This window comes from Ambystoma mexicanum, chromosome 4q, assembly GCF_040938575.1.
Source record: "Ambystoma mexicanum isolate Mex_15411 chromosome 4q, UKY_AmexF1_1, whole genome shotgun sequence".
Taxonomy (NCBI): domain Eukaryota; kingdom Metazoa; phylum Chordata; class Amphibia; order Caudata; family Ambystomatidae; genus Ambystoma; species Ambystoma mexicanum.
This window is the reverse complement of record NC_090928.1, coordinates 717,982,636-718,009,580: the sequence shown is the minus strand read 5'-3', so window position 1 is coordinate 718,009,580 and position 26,945 is coordinate 717,982,636. Positions and strand designations below refer to the sequence as shown.

General features: G+C 43.5%; 1 protein-coding gene across 4 annotated transcripts in view; it reads right to left on the bottom strand.

Annotated features, from left to right (window-relative positions):
- Positions 1–26,945, bottom strand: part of PLCB4 (phospholipase C beta 4) — a 1,535,154-nt gene that overhangs the window by 374,369 nt on the left and 1,133,840 nt on the right. For all 4 annotated transcript variants that reach the window (XM_069608295.1, XM_069608297.1, XM_069608296.1 and 1 more), the window contains exons 22-24: positions 18,983–19,118; positions 13,416–13,500; positions 13,090–13,214 (exon numbers count right to left, since the gene is read on the bottom strand). In XM_069608295.1, coding sequence (XP_069464396.1) covers positions 13,090–13,214; positions 13,416–13,500; positions 18,983–19,118 — 346 coding nt within the window. The remainder of the gene's footprint in view (positions 1–13,089; positions 13,215–13,415; positions 13,501–18,982; positions 19,119–26,945) is intronic.

The following is a 26,945-nucleotide window of genomic DNA, read 5'->3' as shown; positions in this document are numbered from 1 at the left end:
ATCATAATATGGTTAGCTATCAAGTTATTGAAAATGCTATAAAAATGTATTCATTAGTGAATTTGCACTCATAATACGGATGCACTCATCCTAGAGAATCGGGCAGATCGAGCGCTATGTAATTGCCACTTACAAGATAACGGTCTAGTACAAGGCAGATTGCGTAGACTAGAAATGTAGGAAACATTAAGAAGGGACTCAGGTCCAGAAATTATTACAAATAGTCACGAAATACATACAGTGACACGTACTTTTACCCAAAGTATGGGATGCGTTTTGAACAAGGCACTAAACATAAAAAAGGGACTCTGGTGAGTCGGTCACCATGAAGACACTCGAGAAACAACACATTAACCAGTTCCTATGGCGTTCGCCGTCTCTAGGAAACAGGAGTACGCGATCGAACGCCAGTACAACGGAGCTCAGGTAAGGGACTATCAATGAACTAAACACTTCAGAAGTGTTTGTAGATCAGCACATTGGGTGCAATATCAGTCAAATAATACGAAGCTGCAAACGATTACAATGGTTTATGAGACTAAATCGAGTGAATATATGAGACGAATTGAAAACTACTCGAACATTACCTATTGGCAACTCAGTGTGGGATAAGCAATTAAGATACACAATGTCATTTAACGGCAAGACTAAAAAAGATAAGCTACGGAATACAATTAGAATAAGTATGCAAAATTAAACGGGTAACTGTAACACAATAACCAACAGTTCTAAATATAATTAAAGAATACAGAGGGCATTAATACATGAGTAACTATGGATGCACGAGCAGATGTGCTTTAATTATTAGTGTTACCAAAACAAATAACAGGAATACAGTGTGATGACAAGAATGCCTATATAATTAAAATGGTCCTGTCAACGAAAGGGACACGGATGTGCTGAGATTGAACCCAACAATTGAAAAAACTGAACTTGATATAACATAAAGATACACGCTTCCATAAGATAACCACAACGGCCAATATATAAATGATATCACAAGACATTTGTATGTAACTTTAAAACTTTAACCTTTCAAGAATGCGCAACTAATACTGTTTTTATATTTGTTGTCTTTTTATTATTTTCCTTTATTATTTTTCTTTATTATTTTCAAACTTATTTGTTTACCATAAACCAAACAATGCTAATTGTTTTCTGATACATTTTCAATGGTTATAACTGATACTTTTATGTGAAACCCATGAATCCTCTCCTTCTCCAACCCCTATCTCTCTGCGATTTAACATTTGAAATACATGTTCAGTGTGATTTGACATTTGCATTACACGCTTAATGTGATATGAAATTATCATTTGAAAATGTGAATCATAACAATGTTTTTCGAATACGTTAAATATGGTTTTGATAATTACATGCATTCTTATGATTGAATATCTTAGTACACAACCAAAGCCAAGGGGATCAATAATCCTAGACCAAATACAATTTTGAAAATACGAATTACATAGCCAACAAATGCATGCAAGATTGGCAAACATTGATTATAAACACTGCCAAATGTGTCTCTGAGGAAATGATGGCCAAAATTCAAGGAAACCAGGATAGACTGATGAATGGTACCATTATAGAGAACTACAGCGAGAAACTCAAAGAACTAGGTGCCAGTATGAAGGAATTTAAGATTTTAATCTGAATCAAAAAATCATCAAACTAAAAAGAGATTGGGGCTTTTTTCCCCATGAAAGAATGTATCCTTGCACAACTGAAGCATACTAGCAAGAAGATCCACAGAGAGGCAACAGAAGATCCACTTCTGCCACCATCCTAATACCCCTATTCCTCTGCAATGTAAATTGACACCAGTAGGCATACAGCATATTAATCCCATCTTTGTCATGTAATGCCCTCTGACTATGTTTACTGTGCGTATATACTTTGCTGCTGTATCTGAACCTCTGAATGTATCATAACTGTGTATTTGTATTATAATTGTGTAAACTTGCAGTATCATAACTGTGTATTTCTATTATAATTGTGTAACCTTGCAACTCTGGAACCATAAAATGAAAATATTCCTGTACCTTGCGCCCTGATACCCTCGGGTCTGGCACGCACCACAAATAAAGAAACAAACAAACAAAAACAAAAAGAGAAAAAGTAAACAATGCCCTGATTTGAAAAAGGCTGGTTTAAAAGCCGAAACACGTGTCATTAACAAGGGCAACTAAATAAAACAATTTTTTGGTTTTGAAATATACTATTTGGCGCTGTCTCCGATCTGAGTACTTATATTAATGTTATTCATTATTTTCTATTCGTTTAAATCACTGCATACCATTTTTCTCGTGTCTTTGCCTATACCCTTACTCACTTGTGTTTGTAATCTTTCAAACAGTTGGGTTTCTCATTGTTTGAATGGAGTTGGTGTGGCATTTTGTTGTGATTGTGATTTAAAAAAGGTGTACTACAGATTCAGAGTGTTAATCTCAGTGCTCTTAATGTGAAAAGCACCTGTTACTTGTTTAATTAACTTCACAGTTCACATGTGCTTCACGCTCAAGGCACTTTTTCAAGGTTGGATTTCAATGATGACTCACTATCAGAAAATGTATTTTTCAGTGAAAATCTGAGTTTTGTTTCATGTGTTAGCTTGGGTGGGTCTCTTTTAGAATCTGTCCAGTCCTAGTTGTCCAGGGAAGTCCTTGTGCAGGGAACATGCGTTCCTAGGGTGGAAGCACTCAGAAGCCACTCTGAAATGAGGGGTGTGCACTCAGGCACACTCATGGTATCTGCTAAATTAACATATTGGATAGTCTTTCTACCATTGTGAAACATGTTTATTCTAAGGATCACATTCCAATGTTGCTCATACTGTTTACACTAAATTGTGCAAGATATGTTTGTTTCTCTTGATGCACATGTCATGCCCAGCTAGAAGCCGAACCTGTTTTTGTTCAACATCTCAAGTGGATTGGCTTGAACGTTTATGGGACACTTGCTGATTCATTTGTAATGCCAATGTGAGGTCATGAGAACATAATGTCGTGGGGAGTGGTATGATGGAGTTGCTAACCATTACTGGAAGATTTCAGGAGTTCCCAGCTATTGCATTGTAATCATAATGCCCAAAAATGTTGGACTTGCCGCCAGTGGTTCCGTAACAAAGCTACCGGGGCGGGAGCAGAGGGGAGGGTTAGTGGGATAGAGAGAAAGGCAGAATCATACACCTGTCGTGTTGGTGGGTTGCAGGTCAGAAGAGCACATGTTACCCGTCTGCTGGTATGGACACAGAGGCAGCCACAAGGTTGCTAACCTAGAGCTGGAAACATGTGTGATTAAGTTCCTAAATGTCAGACTGGGTGCAAAACCTGGTGTCATCACTTAATCAAAGTGTGTAATCCTGGAAAAAACATTTAACCTGACTGTGCCTTAGCTGCCAGAATTGAGAGTACCTGGAAGTGATTCAGTTCTCAGTGTCAAAAAGTCTCATTCTTTATTTTATACTTTTTGACAAATCCAACATTGTGGACAGTGGAAATGCTACCTCTGCTGCAACCTATTCACAATACAACAAAATAATTGTCATTTTCAAATGTGTGGATTGCGTCGATGATCTTCTTATAGGTGCTGTGGCCGAATGTTGAGGGGAGTTTCAGTAAATGAAAACTGAAAACAAATTTACCGTCTTTCGGTCATTTCTTCTTAGGTATTTTTGTATTCAATTTCTTTTTTCTAAGGATACCAAATGCTTCAAGATGGTTACAATGCAGAGTTTCAAGCTTAAGGGCCCAACGTAGTATTTTGTCCTATGTAATATTCTGTATAGAAACTGCCCATTGTACCATATTTCGGCACTATTGTCATCCACAGCTAAACATGTATCAGATTAAAAGATTACCTACTTTAACTCTGTCAGGCAGGTCTAGAATTAACCCTGATCTGTATCACTGTAAAATTCATATCCTTACATTATCACATATACGATCAATGGATTCAATAGTTATCATATACAAATTAAAGGAATGTCCTACTCAGAGCGCAAACATTCTTGGCAGAGACAGGCTTTCTGGCCAATTATATCTTCGGGTATCCGACAGCAGTGGTATGGACTGGCAGCCAGGAAAGCTGAATGGAGAGTGAGCATTGTGCATGTTGCTATGAAACAAACATTTAGGTTTGCTGTCTGCCTTTTTCCTATGTCCCAGTTCGCAAGCCAAGTACAAGCAAAATACATTTCCCCATTACAATAATTCGATGTGTCCTTTGATTCCTTTCAGATTTCCAATGTAAATCAATGTGGTCTTGTGTTGAGCACTTTATTACATTTTGTTGGCCTCTTGGAGCTTGAAATTGAAACATCTCATTAAGAGAAAATACCAATTCTATTCGTAGGAAAAATCTGTGGCATTTCACAAGCAAACATGCAAGGAACTGAATATGTCTACAATGGCAGACATGCATGTACATCGAACATCAAGAGTAATATACAGGTCTGTATCTACTGAATGAACTAGCAATATGTGTATGATGAATTGACTTCTGCCCTGCAGGAGTAAATGGATAAATGGAGGCTACAGTGTTTCAGCCCTCACACTTCTACAAACTATGAGTGAACCCAATTATAAAGGTGAAACAGGCAGAGTTACGAGGTAAAGCGCCTTTGACTTTTGTGGTAATGTGGGCAGAGGGAAGGCTATACTCTTACTAAGGGCGTAAATGTGAAACAATAGCAACCCAAACAGCAAAGTACAACAGTCTAAAATAAAGGAATGTACATTCAATTACATATACTTTAATTAAGCAGCATATGCAATAATAACTAAATAGAAAACAATACAAAAAGCCACAGTTGTAGAAATAAAACAGAATATGCAAGATAGCAAGATGCAGAATTCTAGGTAATGAGATAGGGGAAGAAAGGGCAATAAAAATAGGTTCTTTGAAATGGGTCTGAGCTTGGATACAATAGGGATTAAATTGACCTAGTCTGTCTCTAGGGTCCAGAAATGTTTGTATCTTGGCGGTTCGACAATGGTGACCCAAGCTTCTTTGCAATGTGCTGGCGGTTTGATTCAGGCTTAAATGTGGCAGTCATGGTAGTACAGATGGCAGCAAATGTTGACTTTGCGTCAATCTGAAGGTTGCTGCCTTTCAAAACGATACTCAAGCAAGACACATCACGTAGATCACTGGGTTAATTTCAACGGCAGGTTCAGCTATGCTTTTTTGTTTGAGCCAAGAGAACAACGATGCACTTCAGCTGGCACAGTGCAGTGGAGAACTCGTTCGACCATGGGTTACAGTGGTGCAAAAAACGACGTGTGGCAACGGCAGCTCTGAAGTGTCCTGTTGATTTTATCAAGGTTGAATGGGCTCAAATCACAGTTTGCAGTGGTCATGGATGGAATTGCAGGAATCCTGGCTGTCCTGGCTCTCAGGAGCTGAGAATCCAACTCCAGTGTGTCAAGGGCAAGAGTAGTCCTTGTTCTCAGTGTCCAAACAGAGGGGAGATGGAACACACTTTCAGTAGTTCTACAGCATGGTGAGCTCCTGGGTCCAGTGGGGCTAACAGAGAGGCAGATCGTGACCCAGTAGCAGATCACCCCCAATGTGCCCAAGGGATGGCTAAGGAGCAGAGCTTGCCTCTGCCATGGACCACCTGTCTCCATCTCACAACTGGAGGACTTTGAACGGGACTGCTCTCCCAGCAGGATCCAGATGGAATCCTCTTCAATGGCTAAAGTCCAGAGAAGTTTCAAAGAAGGAGTGGGAGACCCACTCTTTTAAATTCATATGACCACAGGTGATTGGGCAAAAGCGGCACCTGCTTTGAGGGTCCATTCACTGCACTTTTCCTTCTCACACCACATCAAAAGTGCTGTGTGTTAAAGGAAGTGGAGGGGATAGAAACGAAGAGAGATAAGGAGAGAATAAGGGTATCAGGTATTAATATCCCCAACAAAAATATTGCCGTAAATATGGCCGTTTGGTTCGGCATAGGCGATATTTTTATTGGGGATATTATGTGGGAGCAGGCGTTGCAGGGGTGTCCCCCGCACATAAAACAATGATGCGGGTGTTGCGGGGGTCCCCCCCGCAGGGTCCATTGTGAATTTCACCAGAAAAATATGGCAATATTTTTGTATTGTGATATTTTTGTGGCAGAATTATCACATGAAACCAGAATAAGATGGTGGAATCTTCCTGCAGCTAGTCTGAGCTCCCTCGGTCTACACAAACTCTACTCCTTCCATTGTCAATAGCAACACAAGCCGTTTTGGTCTGAAGTGCTCCTTTTTAAGCTAGTGCTTCTGGCATGGTGTGCCCTTAGATCCCTGTTTCCCAGGCCTGGTCCTGCTGGGAGGATGGCTCACAGAAGAGGGATGATACCTAACCCTGCAAAGGATAAAAAGAATATGCATAGCCATCAGTCTCCTGACCTGTCACTTTGCAGGGTGAGTCTGTCTGACCAGAATACACCTAGCATTCCACAGCTGAACTGGCCTCACCATGCTGACAGTGTGATATCTAATTGATGTGGCTGCAATAAATATGAGGCATGATAGCCACCATACCCTAACACGGATATGGCTTATATTAGAGCTTACAATTACCACCAGGATAGTAACTATCATAGTTATGTGATTTGGGAACAGGGTGAATATCTTAAATGCAGCCCCCAGTGCTGCAAATACTTGGTTGTTACTGCAGGGGTCAAGGGGTCACCTGCCACCCCATGAACCAGCTCTGTGCCACTGGAGAGGAGGTGCTGCGGTTCAGGTTATTGATCCAGCAGGCCACAGGTGTAAACTGTGCTTTTGGAATGGAGTTTCTGAAAGGAGGATCTCGTTGGCAGATTACCCTTCCAGATATGTATTTACCCATTTCTTTTTTATTAGTTATTGACAATGAAAAAAGGTAGCGCTTCTACACCCTTGCCAGATGGCAATTCCTCCAATTTGAAGAAACATTTTGCAAAGTCTTCCAAAGCTATATTATGGATGATTATGCTCTTTAAACCTGACCACTATTACACTTTCCTGTTCAGTAAAATTAACTCAGTATTTCCAAGAGAAATGCATGGAACAAACTGTGTTACCAGTCATAAAAATACTAGTTTACTTTTGAAACCAACACTGATGTTCTGTGACTATCCATAAGGGGCGTACATCAATACGCAGTTTGTCCACAACTAGCCAAGCTAAGTAGGCGCTTGTTACTTGATATTTCAGAAATATTTAAAGATGTGGTAGCTTCACGAGACACTGCCATGCAGCTCACCCATCAAGACATAGCCCAGGCTTGATTCGCACAAATGAAAGTACATCTGCCAGTAAAACATAAAAATGCAAAATTGGCGGTGAGGGATCATGGTATTAGCACTTAGTCTACTCGTTAAACTCTGTTACTATTTACTGATGATCCAACGGCATCAAACTTGCACCACTGATGCTTTGTGCAATGTCCTTGAGTTGGCTAGAAGGTGCTCTGCCACAGGGAGCTAGTTCTTCTGGCTCAGTGATTTGATGGTGCAGACTAGGACATGGCAACAGTATATCACATAAGGACATGTGGCTCAAGTGGTCATTTGATACTGGCTCGGTGGCTCAATGGCTTCACTTGAAGGTTCTTATGGTCTGCAGTTAAAAAGCAGCAGTCAGAATTGGACCTTTTGCCTGGGGCTATTGATGCTGGGGTTATTCTCCATAGATGCTAAAATAACAGAGCTCTCTTCTGCTCTTCACCTACATGCTGAAATCTCTGGGGCACCTCTAGGTGCTCGTTCTCCATCTAGGTATTTCAGTGTCCTGGATCTCTGGTCCTCAGCAGAAGCAAGCTCCTTCATTCTTCCAAATGCCCCTTCAGTTCCCCAGGGATGTTAAGTAAAAAGTATTTCCCCCTTTTGGTTTCTCCTATATTCACTCCGTTGGTAGGAGACACTAAGGGCCCGATTCATGGAATATTTGCCCGGTTCAAAGTGAATTTGCACTACTGAAAAGTGACTTTGCACTGCCGACACAAACCCTGATTCATGGAACCGTGCAAGGTGTATTTCTGCAGTGCAAAGTCCGGGCAAAGTCAGCGCACAGACATTTTTGAAGTACAAAATGACTTTGCCCATACTTTGCAGGGCAAAAATACACTTTGCACAGTTCCATGAATCAGGGTTTGTGTCGGCAGTGCAAAGTCACTTTTTAGCAGTGCAAATTCACTTTGAACTGGGCAAATATTCCATGAATCGGGCCCTAAGACTATTTTATTCTTAACCACCAGCACATGTTCCATGCAATATATATATATATACACAATTCTTAGGATATTGATGGGTTCGATTCCCCTCTGTAGGATCCGATGGAGAAATTTCCTGATTGGGGTAGCCCCCCTCTTCATTAGAATCATTCACTAGAAGGGACATGGTTAATCTCAATGTGCCCCATGATCTGTTTCTGCCACTGTATGTATGTGCATACATTGGTGGATCCATATATATTAATCTATTCATGTATTTACTTAATTGCTTATGTATGTATGAAAATGCATTTATCTCATACAAAATGTCTCCATGGCATCTCAGGGACCCTGGCTAATGCAAAGTGATAACCAGTGTTCACAACAGAAGTGGAAACTCAAACCTTGAATATGGCAATGCTACCACATACTGTAAATGTTTTCTTTTTATCCAGCACCAATTGGGACCTCATGGTGCCAGATAACTAAATATGCCAGCTAACCAAAAGCAGGTAACATGGATGGCAGAGAGATTGAAAACAGAACCAACCTCTGTTCACTGGCACTCTGCCATCCAGAATAAGTATTACAGCATCTAAACCTTGTTGCTCAGCATTTTACCAGATCGGTACCATTAACAACAATGACAGGTATTATATGATATGATATGATATGGCATTTGTAACGCGCCTATACACAAGTGTTTCAAGGTACCAGTTAACAGAGTGTTCTGGTTCATGGAGTGCAAGACAAGAGAGCATTGACTGTACTTTACTTTCCAAAGATACATATTGTTAACCTCTGACTTAAATTCTGTTGAGCCCCTCCATAATAGCATTCTAATTCAGTGTTTGTTTTCAGTGTTGGGGTATGCTTTAAATGTTTTGTCCAGGTTGCGTTAAGTTGAAGATAGCCATGCCTGTCTCGTGGAAGGGTAGAAATAAAACAATGTATAAGTCCCCAAAGACACGAAAAGACATGCCAGTGTAAGTGACTGCTTGTCATTGTCTTTCAAACTTAATTAAGAACAAGAAAGACAGGTTACATTTGTCTAGAAGTGTAGTATGTGTTTCTTTTACTATGTACAAAAACAGTTGTTTCCATTTCACATGTGTGTCCATATGTTGTACAAACCCTATTGATCATGCATTTTGACAAGCTATAGAGCATGAATTTAAAAAAAAGAAAAATCATGAACATCCACAGGAAACAATGTTGTAAAATGGATATTCTAATGTGTATCAGTGCAAGAGTATAAGGATGAGAAGGGGCTACAGCGCCCATTCAAGAGATATACCTCCTTCGCCTTTTGTGGTAACATGGTCCAAAGGAAGGCTGTACTCTAAAGAGGGGTGTGAATGTCGTTCAGTAGCAACCCAAACAATGAAGTATAACAGTCAAAAATAAATGAATGTCCAGTCAATGTTACATTAAAATATATATACTTTAATCAAACACACCATGTACAACGATAACTAACTACCAAACACTGACCAAACCCACCCCTGTAGAAGAACACAGCTAGAACAGATGCAGCACGCTGGGTAATGAGACAGGGGAGGGCAATTAAAGACCACAATGTTCTAAAGGATATGTTCTTGAGTTTACAAAAGGAATTAAACTGACCTATCTAGTCTCTAATGCCCAAAGATGGACCATGGGGGCAGATATCAGTCAATAATACAATTGCAAAGGTATTGGTGGTTTGACACGTTGGACCAGGCTTCTCAGGGTCAATCGTTGGTTCTCTTCAGTTGAAAGGTGTGGCAGTCGCTGTGGTCCAGCAGCTAATTATCATATAGGTGGGGTTGAATGGAAGGTAGCTGCGATAGTGACTTGCCTACATAGGCGGTGCAGATCGGGCGGTCACCAAGTTTGGTTCAACAGACATAGATCGGCTGTCGAGCTGGTACACAGGCAAGCTGATTCTATGTGGCAATCAGAAGTCGCGGTGCAAGCAACATCAGAGTCAGATCAATCGTTTTACAGGAGCGGCAACAATGAGGCTGGTGTTTTGGACAGGGTCTCGAGCAGTGCAAGGCACAAACCGAGTCGAACAGGCAAATGTTGGTTCGAAAAACAATGAACGCCACAGGTAGTATGGACAGATCCTGATAGTTCTCTTTGTTTTGAACACGCTCAAGTCACGGCTCGCAGTAGGTCGACATTGAAAACAGGAACCTCGTCTGTTCTGGCTTCCAGGTATTGTGAGTCCCACTTCAGGGGCTCAAGGACCAAGGTTAGTCCTTTCTCTGGCTCCCAAGAACGGGGGAGGCTAGCACACATTCAGGGGTCCTGCAACATGGTGAGGTCCTGGGCAACAAGGTGGGTGGCAGAAATGTGGTCTTGGTCCAGTAGCAGAGATCGACCCCAATGGTCCCTGTGGATTGTTATGGGACACAGCTTGCTTCTGCCTTTGACCACCTGCTTTCACCTCACAAATGGAGGACTCTGGAAAGCACTGCTCTCCCAGCAGGGTCCAACAAAATCTTCTTTCAGGAATGGAGTCCAAAGGATGATGCCAAGAAGTGGTGTGAGACCCATTCTTTTAAAGATTAAAGTCCACAGGTGATTGGACTAAAGCTAGCCTGCTTTAGGGGTCCTATTCCGGCTCTTGAAATGAGCAGGCGTTGTCCTACTGACATCACACCCAGAGTGCTTTATGCTACAGGAAGTGGAGGGAACAGAAAAGAGAAAGGGGGGTAGAGAGAAACAAGACGACAGAAGTTTCCCAAACATATACAGATCCCCTCTGGCTACACTAACCCGCTACCTTCCCAATACAATCAAAGGCTTTTAGAAATACTGCACCCTAGTCTGAGACCTAGCCTTTTGTGAATGGGTGTGATTCCTGTTCCCAGGCCAGTTTCCTGTGGAGTGGCTGTCATTGCAGCTGTCAAGAGGACACCTGTAACCTCTGAATCTGCTCTGCACTGCAAATCAGGATACTGATACAGCAGGGTACAAGCACACACTATGCTTTTGGTGTGGAGTTTATGAAAGGGGAATGTGATCACCAGATTTCCATTTCAGAGATGGAATTACCCACATCATTTTATTATTTAATAAAAAAAATGTTTAAAAGCCAGGACTTTCACACCCTTACCAGATGTCGATTCATCACAGTACCCGCTTATTACACAAAGCCAATACAGCCTGTTGGTCTACCATCAAACTGATACATATCATATACCCATTGAGAAAAAAGCCCAAAACGCTCGGCTACTGCTTGATCAAAAACTCATAATGGAGATAGTTCTTTGGGGTCTTGTTTTTGCAGTCCAGCTGAGGAAGCGGAAGAAGGGGAGGCATTCCCTTACGTTTGCACTTGCACTTGATTGCCACTAATGTGACTGAGTGTGCACTAATGGTCTTCTATTTGGAAAGACAGCTAAACACCAATGCGATAGGAATTCCATGTGCCAAAATACTGTAACTATTGCAACATTTTATGTGCAGAACTAAATAAAATGTGTGCTGCACTAAAAATATCCACAGCAGTGCAGACAGTATAATGTAACGGAAGCTCGGTACCGTTGTTACTGTACCGGCAAACTACGAGTTGTGCTCGTGGGTGCCTTTTCTCCCGTCAGGTCTGACCTGGCGGGCGGACCGGCACCCGCAAGCAGAGCTTGTCGGATGCACCGGCACCATTCACGAATGGTGTCGGTGTATCTGGCCTCCCCATTCCCATTGAGCCCAATAGGGCTAAAATGGGAATGCGGAACAAAAGTTTGGCGGCGCCCGGGAATGGGCAATTATTGGGTCTGCTGGGTTGTAATACCCCTATAATTGCCCATTTCCGGGTGCCAGAAAAATGTGCACGTTTGGCGGCAGCCTGCTGGTTTTACCGGCAAGGCTACAGCCAAACTTGTAATGAGGCCCATTGAATCAGTTGGCAGTACTGTGGAAAGCACTCCATTGACATGTTCACAGTCCCATTGGGCCATTTCAGAAAAAGACACTTCTGACTCCATGTGGCAGTCAGTAACACCTGCAAACTCTTGGCAGCGTTGCAGGACGAGCTCCTCTGAATCTTTCAAATTCACTTAACCCACCAAATCAACCAAAAAGGGATACGAAGAAAGCAATAGTCTGCAAAAAAGCACAATCCACATTTTACAAAGTGCAGAAACCGAGACACGGAGGGCAGGTCCTTTTCACTTTTCAGACAAGCCGCATCATACTATATATTTCCTTGTCCACCATCAAGGGACCAAACCGTCCCACCCTCTGGATACCCTCAAAAGCTCTTGTCTACAAATTACAAGAACTCACCAGTCAACGCCAGTAAAGTAATGACCACACGGCACCAGCAGAAAAACACAGCACGTGGATATCTTGGATTTTACACAAAAGGATATGGCATATGTCACGCACGCAACATGAAATTTAAAAAAAAAATGTTTTAAACAAAAACAGATATTGACATCACGTCCATCTGGCAGCCAGTAGCAGAGACTGGAGAGGGCACTGCATAGGCCCAGAGTGGCCGGTCCAACAGGCAAACAGTGCCGGTTTAGAGAACCACTTCGGGGCAGTCCAGTGACTCAGAGTGCACTGTGCAGAAGATAGTTCTAGTAGTGGAATATCCTTTATAATACAGAATGCGTATTAAATTGTCCCAGGAATACTCAAATAGAATGCCATGGAAGTTGCGCATTACTATTCGAGGACGTGGGCCGGTTTTTTATGTATTCTTTTTTCACCCAGTCCCACCCTGGTACCCCATGCGTGCTATTTGCTGCATTTTTTCTGCTGCCATGACCCACACTCGTCATGCTACTTGGCCATATGCCTCCTTTGCCTAGAAAAATGCCAAGAGCGAATGTACTGGATGGCATCTGCTGGAGCAGTGGGGATGACGAGCCCCGCTGATTGGTCGGCCTCATGTACCTGGGGTCTGATAGTTCAGCGAGACCATCTGGCAGCCGGCGTTCCAGAAAATCTGAGGCATGTAATTACTGGAATCCACTCGGCCTCCCTTGGGGTATATCCGGCTCATTTGCCGTTTGTTGTAGCTGTATTGCTCATTAAGGAAAACGCAGTCATCACAAAGGGCTCTAGAAACCGTTCGCGTCCCTCCCTCGTTTCCCGTGGCGTGCATGCATGGCTTCGGCCCTTCCCGCCCTCCCAGGAGGTTTCAAATCTCGCCCTACGTGAAACCCGCGCGCCGGCTTCACCACAGGGCCACTGCGCTTCCGCTTCCGTGCAAAGGATACTTGACAAACTCAATCGCGTGTGTCTTCAGGTAGCCCAGGCCGACGGACTCGTTGAAGGAGGACATGTTGTAATGGATGTTACGCTCTGGAAGAAAAAGGAAAGGAAGACAAGTTTAAAACATTAGCTGTAGAGTGAACCACGCAAATATGCTAATCTGGAGGGAAACAGAATCCTAATACAAAGGGTCATTGACTGCTACAAAACTGCAATATGTTTAGTCAAATGTTAGCTATTTCCTGCTCCCACTTGTTCTATCACTTTCTTGGCTGCAAGAAATACGGCTTTGTGTTTATGCTCGTTATAAAACACTCGCTTTTTTGGCCACTAATATAAAAAGGGTATTATGGTTGTGGTGCCGGTAAATGAGGTTTCGTGTCATGTTTAATGAACTGCTGTGAAACTGGAGACCTAGGGCGGCAACACGCTCGTCGTGGAAAACAATATGTCGTGCACATTTAAATGCACTACATAATTAAACGATCCAGGTAAACCTCCAGCCTTTGTGGCAATTACATGACTCACAGCCGCTCATTGTAATGAAACAAGCAAAAACAAACGTATTAACATATTCTGGGCACTGCAATAGCACACGGAGCGTCGACGAGAAAACCCAGTTTGGGGTGCTCATTGTTGGTGGAAAAGCGACGCCAAGTGGTGAGTTGAAAAATTGCAATGCATCATGAAGCCGAAAACTGTAATTCTCTCTCTGAAAGAGACTCAAATAACAGGGATAGCAGAGTGATCAGCAAATATTAAATAGAGGTGGGCAAGTAAAGAAATGTATAGGGAGAGGCAAGCCAGAATCTTGGAGTGTGTATGTACTAATATATTAGGGTGATTATTGGTATACATTCAGGGACTTATCCATGATATAGTCCTTTTTCCCTCTTTCTTCTTCTTGAACAAGCAGTAGACACTTGCTATGCTGTTCTTACCCCAACTGCAGTGGGGGTGATTGGTTGTCATGCACTTTATTTGTGTATATTCAATATGAGTTGTATATTTATATGCTGTTTTAATATGTACTTTGCACTATTTGTTATGCGGTTTGATATGTGATTAATAAAGATATGCTATTTTTATACTATCCTTGACCTGGCCTACCCCTTTCTTGGTCCTTCCTACTGATGTCTAATTACCTCGCTTGACTGATCAAGCGAGTTGTAACGTGTGACCCACTCTCTCCTTCTAGTTTCAGAGGTGAGCTGAACGTCTAGCTTTGTCCTAAGAGCCAAACCGTCAGGAGAGATATTGAAAAAATGCTGTTAATTGAAACAGGAGAATATTTTGTTATTAACAGAAGTGACATAATAAACATGTATTCAGAGTCACCATAAATTACTAAAAAAAGGTTCATTTTTCATTATCTACCAGCCTGTAGATTGTGCGGGCAGGAAACAAAATCACTGAAACATCTAGTGATGGATTGCCAAAGGGTACTGGACAGAAGGATACATATGCTGGGGCCCTTTGTCAATTCAACAGCTGACATTATAACTACTGACTGCTGCTGGAAAGGATTCCAGTCGATCCGTAAGACATGATCTGCATGCCCTCATCACAACTAGATAGTCTTGATTCTCTGGTATACATATAGCAGTCCATCTCAATGGAACATAGCCATATCCCTCCCGGGGCATAACCACCCACACGCATGTATCTGCAATAACTCACTAATTGGACTTCATAAAGTACATCACCTCTGCCATTAGAATGCAGTTGAGTCCCACAAAAAAGAATTCAGTCCAGCTGAGCACATAATCAGTGTTCTGGACTCACCTAATCTTCTGACAGTCTATCCACTAGCCTATCTATCTATCTATCTATCTATCTATCTATCTATCTATCTATCTATCTATCTATCTATCTATATATATATATATACACACACACACACACACACACACACACTCTCTCTCTCTCTCTCTCACTTAGGTCCTCCAAGGACGTTCACCCCACAGCACTTGAATCCTCACACTATGCAAAGGCCACCATTTCCAATTCAAGACCTCAAGAGTGCTGAGCATGAACGTGAGTAATCCAACTACCTGTTGGAACAGAATACCAGCAGGCCTTCATTTGTGGCACTGTCATGATGGGGGCCTGTAAGGCCCCTGTTCCTACTTACAGTGGGGAAGCAAGAAAGCAGGGCTCATTGGAGATTATGAGAGGTCTAGTCAGATATCCTCCCCATGTCCTCCTATGGACTATGCAAAGGCGTACTCAGGGAGGAAGTGACAATAAACCTCTCTCCATGCTTCCTGTTGTAGCGCCAGCCACAGGAAGATTGCCCGTAGCAGATCAGAGTGACGAGGGGTGGGACCAGGCAGAAAAAAAGGTATGTGTAAAACAAATAACTGTGCGCATGTGTGAGTGGTGCGTGAATTCATGTGTCGGTGTACACTTTTTTTTGTATATGTATGTATGTTTGTGTATGAATGCGGGGGCAGGAAAATTAATGGGTCTCATCAGAATGCGTTTTACAATAGCATCCCTCTCATAAATTAGCTACAGGCTGCAAGACATCCGGATAGAGGACAATATGGGTGTGTTTGGACACTAGGTGCAAAACCACATGTTTAGACGACAATATCTGCATAGATTGTGCACTGGCAGCATAAACATGTGTTTTAAAGGGCAATGGTGCTTTATGTTGATCACAACCAGCATGAACATGTTTTTACAGTGGCAATACTGGGCTATAGTTGGCACAGACAGAATGAACATGAACTCTCAGAGTGGCATTAATGTCAGATATTGGGAATAGTCAGAAGTAAAATGTGGTCTTGTAGTTGCAATACTAATATATGGAGGGCACAGCATGAGAATAGTTTAAAGGGGCAATACTGGCATATATTTATACATACTGGCAGCATGAAAATGTTTTTGACAGGGCAATGCTGGCATATTTTTTTGGCGCAAGCAAGGGGGTTCTGAGAGTTTCTCTACTACTGGCCTATATTCCGGGTTAGAGTCTCAATCAGAGTCTTTAGCCCACCATCCTTTCACAGAAGAGAAATGTCCACTACATATCAGTCTTTGTCCTGCCCAAGGGCAGTCCAGAACCGAAATGCCTGCCAATTCTCTTCTGAACAAGAGTACCAACAGCAACCCCAGACACGTATTTCAGCCTGGTTGGGCCTCGTCAGTGAGGTGGAGCTGTGCCTCTCTAAGAACAGTGAGCAAGGCTTCCACGTCTGGATTAGCCTAATAATTTAGGGTGAAAACCCAAAGTTACTTAATATGCACAAACAAGGGGGGTTCTGTGAGTTTCTCTACTACCGGCCTATATCCCGGGTTAGAGTCTCAACCAGAGTCTTTCGCTCACCATCCTTTCACAGAAGAGAAATTTCCAATATTTATCAGTCTTTGTCCTGCCCAAGGGCAGTCCAGCACCGAAATGCCTGGCAATTCTCTTCTGAAGAAGAGTACCAACAGCAACGCAGACACGTGTTTCAGCCTGGTTTGGCCTCGTCAGTGAGGTGGAGCTGTGCCTCTCTAAGAATAGTGAGCATGGGTTCCATGTCTGGATTACCCTCGTAACTTACGGTGAAAACCCAAAGTTACTTAATATGCACAAACAAGGGGCTGAAACATGTTTGGGATGCTTGTGGTCTCGTGCAGAAGGGATGTGACTTAGCAGTTTGGGCTGAACTGCCCCTCATGGGGTGGGACCAAGCCTGATTTGCATATAGTCTTTCCCCTTCTGTAATGGCTTGGCCGGTGAAGAACGATGGTGTGGAGGTTTCCCCAGAGCAATGCCAGTGGTTCTGATTCATTCTAAACTTTCCAGCCATCACCTCTTGTGTTTTGATATATGTTTTGGCACCAGGAGCATGAACATGTATTTTACAGTGTAATGCTGGTAATTATATATACAACTGTCTAAATCTGTTTTTCGAATATGCGTACATTTGAACCTTGGTTGAACCTTGATGCGCATAGCATTTGCACTATGCGCTTTATGGGTATTTACCAATTAATTTTGGGCAGGCCCCGGTGGATCTTGTGTGTTCTTTTTCTTTTGTACCCACTTTAGGTTCATTAGTAATGTTTTATTTATACTATAATCTATGCATATTTTAATGGTTATGTACATTGAATTACACTGCTTTTATGAAGGCTAATGCACTTTTTATGAACCTTTTCCAAGTAGGCAGAACTATGTCAACATGTTACAAGATGTCTGCCATTGGTTTGAATTACGATCATACAGACCTACCTAGTGGTAGACACAATGAAAGGACTTACAATGTTATTAATGCCATGTTTACTTTTTCCCCTGTTGGTGAAAAAGCGCTATGTAGAGCGTGAAACGTGTCGATGCAGGACTGCTCTTATGGTGTCCTGCCTCTGTTTTCTGTCATAGATGCTTTTATTTTTTGATTAAATAAACTTGGAAGTAACTTCACTTCAAGTTTGTGACAGATTCTTTGGTTCCTGGGACCTCATGACATTACAACGACTCGGAGTGCATTCGGTTTCTCTTTTTGTGTGCCATATATATATATTTATATATATTTGAAACAGGTATCACACGCCTTGCAGATTTTCTTTTGACCTAGTGGTACTGAAAATACTTAGCAAAATGCCTCAGTTTATTGTTTGGTGACCTGTAATCTATTGCAGATGTTTATGTATCCTCTGTAGAACTAATTGCTAATTGCATGGCTTTTCACCCCATCTGTTCATAGGCTTGGGCTATAAAATGTAACATTTCTACACATTTTACAAAATATGTTCTCAGAGTAGAGCCCACCCTTCCCTCGCCTGTACTACATTACATGGCTTGGTTCACTCTCTCACCTCGCTCACCCATGCAAACTCAGGGACAATATTTACACCTCCTCTTAATAAATTCACCTGATGCTAATGCTCACCAATCTGTCAAAATCCCAATCTGAAATGTCTCCCAATTATTGAATTCGTACAGCTGAAGTCTGAGTTTGTGAAATCAAATATGAAATGAATGTTCTCTGAGAATGTTTGTGCACTTTCACCTGCAATGGTTTCACGTATATGCAGGACAGAGCCTCACAAGGGCTCTAACTGCACTTGACCTATTTCTCGTCTCTTTCACCTAGGACAAATATATTTTATTTTCTCATGCTAAGAGGGTGCTCATCCCACTGGCACCTCATTAAAGAGCTTTGAACGGGCAGGGGAAAACAGGAATGGAACATAGAGGAGAAATATGCTGTTACCGACAATGGGTAGAAGTGACAGATGTTCCTGTCTGCAGTGTGCTTCACAGAGTCTCAGTGCATGCAGAGGAACAGAGTGGGAGGGCCCACAATGTTGGGGTAATGTATGCAGGGTCCTTCCCTCAAAATGGTTCTACTTCCCAAGATGAAAGAGCAGTTCGTTCTGGGGTGTCCAACCTAGTCTCTGGCCATCGAGTAGGATAATCAGCATGTTTATTGTATCACATATTGTGAGGTCTATGTCACAGGCACATGATTAAAATCTGAATCCTGTTCCTATTCATTGCTTCACATGAATGACTTAAGCATATGATTCACAGCTGCTTAGGAATACATGAAATTTGCCTAGTTTCTCAATTTACCTTCAGCTACACTGAAGCCTTGAAACTTGACAGGCTGTGCATAGTTGATCATTGTCGATAAATAGGGATGAATGTTGGTTGTAGCACCTACATATTTATATGAGGCCATACATGCCTGCTCATCAGTTTCCAAACCCTGGGGACAATGGAGAAAAGCACAAACAAATAGAGAACATATTATTAGAGTTGGGAGTCTCAAAAGAAGAAAAGGTGTCAGATGTTCTTTTCTATTAGTACCCGTTGAGGGGGGTGTTGGCCTCCCAGCCAATGAGGAGGCTCAGAACGGTGCATTACCACATGGTAATCCCGCCAACCAAGTCTGCTCATAGCGGGAGGCAACCCCCTTCACCGTCTCAGGTAAGTCCGGTCCTGTGGCCCGCATCCCTGCGTCCCTTGTCCCCCAACCCGTTTCCACATATTGCTCCACCTCCCATCCCTGCTTACCTTCCACTGCCTGGTCCATCGCCGACTCCGGGAACCACAGTTTTCCTGGCACATCCCTGCGGCATTGTTAATGACTGCCATGGAAAGGGAGAAGGCGCTATAGGGATCCCTAGCATTCATCTCATTTATTATCATTATTTTAAACAAACTATTAGTATCCTGTACATCATGCCAGATGCTAATTTCCTGTTAATGACCTGGGGTAACGGTAAAGCCCACGCATCACTCAGGCTTCTGCCTGGCCAGGGTCATTACCTGGCATTACCGGGTCCAATAATGCCCCCCTGCTCGTGCAATATTGCTCTATTATTACCCAGCAGAGGCCGGGGGTTTTGGCCCCTCCACCAATGAGGAGGCTCAAAAGAGGGGTTTACCACATGGTAATCCCGACGTTCGAGTCCCCTCATATCGGGAGGCTGCCCCCACTGTTCGGGTAATATTACTCAGTTATTGACAAATGTAATGGTACTCATTTTATCCACCTTTGAAGATATACTAAGACAGTCTGGTCAAGACCTGAACCTGAACCTGTGTTCTTCAAGGTAAAGACAGATCGGGGGCAAGCAATGTAGCTAACATTGTGTGTTCATGACTCAATCAGTCTGTACCGATAGCACAGAAGGAGGGAAGTGTTTGGAAGTAGGCAATCCTAAGATCAGAGGAGGTGGTTATTGAGGTATTTTTTAGATTGTCACTCGGATGTGTCACTTTTGTGTTACAGGCACCTAGTGTGCTCTGATTGTGCAAAGGGGAGGATGCCGTTTTGATGCCATGCTGTTTTGAGATACATATACACCAGTGCTTTGGCCAAGACCTCACCCTTTCCACACTCATGGATGTAGACAAATCACCTCAGTACCTGGGTCACATCTGTAATTGTCCCTTTGATGCTTGTTTGTCTTATGCGTCTTCTCAGTATCTGTTTGCATCCCCCACACTACGAGAGGGGAAACTACAGAGTTTGTGGTGCAAAAGGGGACAGATCCCACAGTCAGATGAGAAGCAAGTGATCAGGGGCCAGAGATTCAGTGATAGAGTAGTCCCTTGAATCCAAAACATGGGCATCACCAATCATGAAACCAATGTGACAGCATCCTTTTATCTACCGAAAAGACCTAGTTTCACTATGTGAATGTGTCAGCAGAGAACAGCCACCACACATCTTGTACCCATGAGATGAAAAAAGGCAATCTGTGACCAGAAAGCTGACTGAACCCAGCAGCCACAAACCATAATTCTAAGCTGCATTGGCTATGACTGAATGTCAGAGAGGCACGAGTGCCAATATGTTTGTTTCTTGAGGATATATTTTATGTGGTGAGTGCCCCCTCTGATGAAAGTGGGCTGTATATCCATCATCCACAGACGTCCGTTTGTACTCTGCATGTCGCATAATACGGAAATGTGCACAAGTTTCACGTCAGAGCCATTGTGGGGTGAAAAGACAACCTCAGAACGAGAGAGATGGAGCGGCCATGCTAGGCCCCTATTGTGAGAGTAAATCTGCCTAATGTGGAGGTCTATTGAAATATGAAAGCCAGTACAACACAGTGATTTTCAACATCAGGCCTAGAGAAATGGAAAGAAAGGGCCTAGTCAAGTCCACTGAAATGGACAGGTGTGCGTGTGAAGGGGACTCTACCTGAGAGCTTAAAATGGATGGATATGCCCAATGAATAAGACATAACATGTGCTGCTGCAGATGCTGACTTTGTGTAAACTGGGAAAAGGCACATTTTGACAGATTAAAAAAACTGCAGCAGTGCACATAGGAAAGATACATTGAAAGGATAGGCATGTGAAAAATACCAAGGAGGAATTGTGCCTTACATTTAAAAAGTGAAGCTAAGTGACATATTTCAGAGAAAGACACTTACTTTTCACAAATAAACTGACATTCAAAAGAAAGGCCCACTTGTTGGATTTTCTATGTAACTTTGGCCTATGTGTGAATAATACCTAAAGTGAACTTATATCTGCCCAAACTGTCAAGGAAGATTGTAGTTTAAGCAACATGCCCAGATATAATGCTAAAATGTTACATGTAAGCACATCTTGTTGATTTAAAGCTGTACTTTCTGATGTATGTATGTAGCTGGTGTTTTCCCCACTGAACTGAAAGGTCTGTGCCTTTGAAAATTTGAACTGAAGACCTGGGCTGGACCCACAAGGAAAAACAGGCCTGGTTTAATTAGAGATACAAAGAAATAATAGAGAATTGGATACAAATTGTGGGAGTTGTAGATAACGCAGCCAGCAGAAATTACCTCTAAGGTCAGGTCCTCCCATTAATTGTGCATTAGTGGCCAACAGAAATGACCTTTCCAGGGCTGACTCAACCTTAAGAAATGGCTATAGACCCACTAATGGATGAACAAACATAGTGTATGAAACAGACCTTGCTCATAAGCAGATGTTTCTGGTCAGGTGAGGATGGAGAAATGAAACTTAAGAATAGGTGGGGGCTTTGTGAAACTGAGTGGCATATGTGAACCATTGCCATTGATTAACATGGGTCACCTTTTCTTTAATAAAAAGAGAATCGGATGTCCCAGTGAACCCAACCAGGACTCATATTAAAGGGGATATGAAGCCTATCTGTGTCATAATTTAGAGGTAATTGAGATTTGGTGCGGTGGTGTGAGTAAGGTGCAAATCTTGAAGGGTCAGAGTTGTGACTATTGTGGCTCAGGAGTAAATCGATGAAAATGGTAGCTCCTCCCAGGATGGGTGAGCCCAGATATGATTCACCATAAAATATGGAATTCAAATATATATATATGTGCCGGCATTTATCTGAAAAATTGGGGTAGCTGCCATCATGTTAGACTTTTAAGGACAATGAAAAAGTTAAACCCACTTGTCATTTTAGGATGATCAATCTTTCTCCTCCCTCCATCATCCACCGCCCCAACTCCTTGACCTATCAGCAGGCAGTGGGTGTGTTGGGGGAGGGGGTATGTTTTCAGAGGGAGAGAGCTGCCCAATCCATAGCATGGGAATTATGATAATAATGGAGTGTCACCAGCCCTATCAGAGATCAGTTTTGAATCTGAGGGGGACTCTTTTTGACTCTTGAGACCTTTCGTTGGACTTTTGATTTTTCCCTTGACTTTACCACTCTATTGTTGGATGTAGTCTACTTCTGGACTCTTGCAAGGAATAACTAGCAGAGAGACAGAGAGCTACCCAGGCCTTAAACATTGCATGGGAGACAGCAACCGGGAAATCTCAAATCTAGCAGGGCCTGCCATTTGAGGAGCCAGAGGAAGTATTGCTGCTGGGGACTACCCTTCACTGAAGCCTTTGAATAGATCTGTGCTGTCCTCAGAGGAGCCCTGCTGTTTCCCTGGATGCCCCATAACCAAGGCCTTCCATGTAAGTAGATTAATCCAAATGCCAACAAAAGTGTTGGGGGGAATCTGACAGCTTTAATTTTCATCTCGCATAGCGGGTAGGGGGTGGGTCTGGGGAGACATATGGCACATTTTAATAAATCTAACTCAAATTAATTCCACTATAGAAAATCAACCTATCCATTTAAATTGAATTGTGTTGGGGACTGCCTGCCTTAATCCTTTCCATTACATTTTGGGGAGGGAGGAGATGTGTAGATCTTTAGCACATTGAATCAAAGTTAAATCAATTAATTCCCATCTAGAAAATCATGGGATGAGTGATCTTAGAGTTTGAAATTAACAAGGTTCATGCTCAGTGTGTTAGAGCCGGTAAAGACAATTAAGTACTTGGGTGATTCTACCTTTCTGAAACCCCTGTCTTCTGTACAGAAGGAGGGTGTCCATAATCCCAAAATAAGTAACCCTAAAATGCTGCACTTCAAGTGAATGTAGAGTGTGCTAAACAGAATTTCCCATTTATTTACTTGCATCCCAAACCGATTTTCCCAAGGCCCTGCATTTTATGCAAATAAAAAGCCCAAAAAGATGTTCCCGTTCCCATTGAGTTCCTTTCTTGACTTTGCCTTTCAAATAAAGACCCCAACATGATTTCTTTTTCATTGTGTCTATTTTTGAAACCATACCTTTTAAATAAAAAGCCAAAATGATGTTGCTACTGCACTCCCCCTTCCTGTACCTTGCCTTCACATTAACGGGTCATGTATAACTGATGCCTGGGCGTGGGGGTTGCTGGGAGCGAAGAGCATTGTGATAACCCAAAGTAATTGGGGTCCTCCCTGCACCGTAACCACAATGATGCTGCCACCTCACTCCTCTAAGAAATCTGGACTGCCTTGACTTTGCCACCTCCAGAACTATGGGTTAGTTCCCTCCTTATGGACTCACTTCTACTGCCTTTGACTATCACTTTTCTTTCGGCTTGTTACTCCCATGTTGTCATCCTGCTGCACAGTGCTTCCTAAAACCCTTTGCTAACATCCGATTCCAAGATTGAAAAAGTCAAATCTTGCTGTTTTTGCTTTGTGCTCAAAAGTCAAATCTTGCTGTTTTTGCTTTGTGCTACAAAGTCAAATCTTGCTGTTTTTTCTTTGTGCTAAAAAGTCAACTCTTGCTGTTTTGCTTTGTGTTAAAAGGTCAAATCTTGACGTTTTTGCTTTGTGCTAAAAAGTCAAATCTTGCTGCCCATTGCGAAATTCTCTGTATTTTGCTTGTATACTGTTTCTTCTCAGCCCAGTGACCTCACCACTCTCTTTTGTCTCACACCTACCTGCCTTAGCCCCCCAGTATCTCCATCCTCTCCTTACTTCCACCCCAATGGCGCTTTCTGTTTCTCCTATCTTCTCCAACTGCTTCTCCATTGACTATCCTTCCCTTCTCACTAAGTCTGGTAGGAAGAAGTTCAAAAAAGGTTATCTTGGCCTCTGATTGTGGTCTTCCTATCGCCGACACCTACTCCAATGCTTCTGTCAGATGGACCCATACCGACATCCTCTTTGTCGTTCCTTCGCCAGATCTATGGACTCCTCATATGGTCTCTGTGCTCTGCCCTATCTCCTCCTCTCCCATTAATGGTGGCACTCGCTGGGAAGTTCTCATGGCTTCCTTCGACTCCTCTAAAGTCATCATTAATGTCTACCTAAATGGCACTGTCATGGTCCAAGGCCCTCAGGCCAATCTCCTCCTCTTTGATAGGCGCTTCCCTCGCCTCATCAATTTCCTCTCATCTCCTGCTGTCCCCTCATCTCCCCCCTTGACTACCTTGCCCTCTCTCTCCTCCTCCTCTGCCACTCCTAGGGCTCTTTCTCCTCCGCAGGGCGTACCTCTGATCTGTACCCCTCCCCGGAAGGTCTTTAAGGTGGGCAACCTTCTTCATATTGCCACTCTCAACTCTCGCTCTGCCGTCAAACACTCCTCTGACATCTGCCACCTCCTTGAAGAACTAAACCTTGATGTCCTTGGTCTTACTGAGACATGGTTCACGGCCAGCTCTGTCACAAGCTTTGACACTCTTCTCCCTGATGGCTACAAGATCCTCTCAGCACCCAGATCCTCCCGGTCTGGTGGGGGGGGTAGCCCTGATCTTTCCTGAGTGGATTCCTGCCTCTATCATTCCCACTCAGACCCACTCCGCTTTTGAATGCCTTGTCTGCAGGCTTTCTCTCTCACCTACCCATCCTCTTACTGTGGTTACCATCTACTGGCCTCCTGGTCAAATCACCTCATTTCTCTGTGAGTGGGCAGACCTCTCCTCCTCCCTCCTGGCCTCTACCACTCATCTCCTCCTCCTCAGTGACCTACATATACATTTAGACTCTCCTTGCTCCTCCTCTATACTCTTCTGTGACCTCTGCGACTCCCTCTCCCTGTCCATCTTCCCCTCTGGCCCGACTCACTCTGCAGGGCACACACTGGATGTCTTGATCTCCTCTGACCTCCCCCTCTCCATCTCTCTGACCAATCCTCTCTCCTGGAGCGATCACTCCCTCCTCTTATCTCATCTCTCCCTCTCTTCCCCCCAAGCCAAGCCTACCCCAACACTGCCACCTACCTTCTCGGACATCCGGCCCATGAAGCGTGTGTCAGTTGAGGTTTTTGCCACCACTTTCTCTCCCCCCCTCCACCTTTGGCTGTCTCACATCCTGACACAGCACTGTCTCTGCTCTACCCCTCAATTTCTGATATGCTTGATGCTCTTGCCCCTGTCATGAGGATCCGTTTGAAGTCCAAAGCCAAGTGCAATTCCTGGTATGACTCTGACCTAGCTACACTTAAACGTAAGTGTAGGGCAGCTGAGAGGAAATGGAGGACTTCCTGTTCATCCTCTGACAAACTGGCCTGTCGCTTGCTACAAAGGCAATACCGACTCTCTGTCTTCACCAAGAAGAGAGTCCACATTCAAGCTCGTGTCTCTGCGGCATCTAACAACTCGGCCGAACTCTTTAAAATCTGTAAGGAGCTGGCCAACCCTGCTGCAGTCTTTACCCCTCCTGTTGCCTCCCAGGCTCTTTGCAATGCCCTTGCCTCTCACTTCATTGAAAAAACCCAGGACATCCTGCCCACCCTCTCCACCCACAGCCCTCCTCTTTCCTCTCCATCTGTGCTTGCTGACCCTCCTTTAGCCACCCTCTCACCATCCTTCTCATCCTTTCCTCTTTTCACCCCTGACGAGGTTGCTAGACAAGTCCGATCTATGAAAGCCTCTTCAAAACAGGTTCATCCCTGTTCCTCTAAAACCATCAAGGACCACATTGACACCCTCGCTCCGGCCCTTGCTGATTTTTGCAACCACTCCTTTGCCTCTGGACCCTTCCCCTCTGAAGCACTCCTTTGTGCATCCTCTTCTCAAGAAACCCACAGCTGATCCTTCTTGTCCAGCTAACTATCGCCCAATTTTCATTACTCCCTTTCTTGGCAAACTCCTGGAAATGTTGGCCATCTCTCAGCTTAACCTTCATTCCAATTCTGTTGGCTGTCTCCATGACCACTAGTCTGGCTTCAGAGCTGCCAGAAGCACGGAAACTGCTCTCCTGAACATCCGTGAAGATCTGCTCTCCAACCTTGACTCTAACATTCCCTCTGTCCTCATCCTCCTCGATCTCTCGTCTGCCTTCGACACGGTCAACAATACCATCCTGCTCAACCGTCTCCGTGAAAACCTGGGTATCACTGATCAGGCTCTGGCCTGGCTGACCTCTTTCCTCTCAGATCGACCCTCCCAGGTCCAACTTGGGTCCTTCCTTTCATCTATCTTCCTCTCTACCTGTGGTGTTCCCCAGGGGTCTAACCTCTCGCCCTGGCTTTTCAACCAATACCTGGCAACTCTCGCCCACTGCATTGCTATTTTCTGCTCAAATTTCCAGTGCTACGCTGACGACACTCAACTCATTTTCGGGCTGCCCTCTGCCACCTCCTCTCCCTCTCTCATCTCTGATTGCCTAACTGCCATTCAAGATTGGTGTGCCGCCAATGATCTTTGCCTGAATGCCAGCAAGACGGAGATCCTCCTCATCGGCACACCTTCACCATCCTTTCCCCTCACTCTCTGGCCAGCCTCCCTGGGCCCTCCTCCTACCCCCACCTGCGAGGCTAAGAACCTCGGG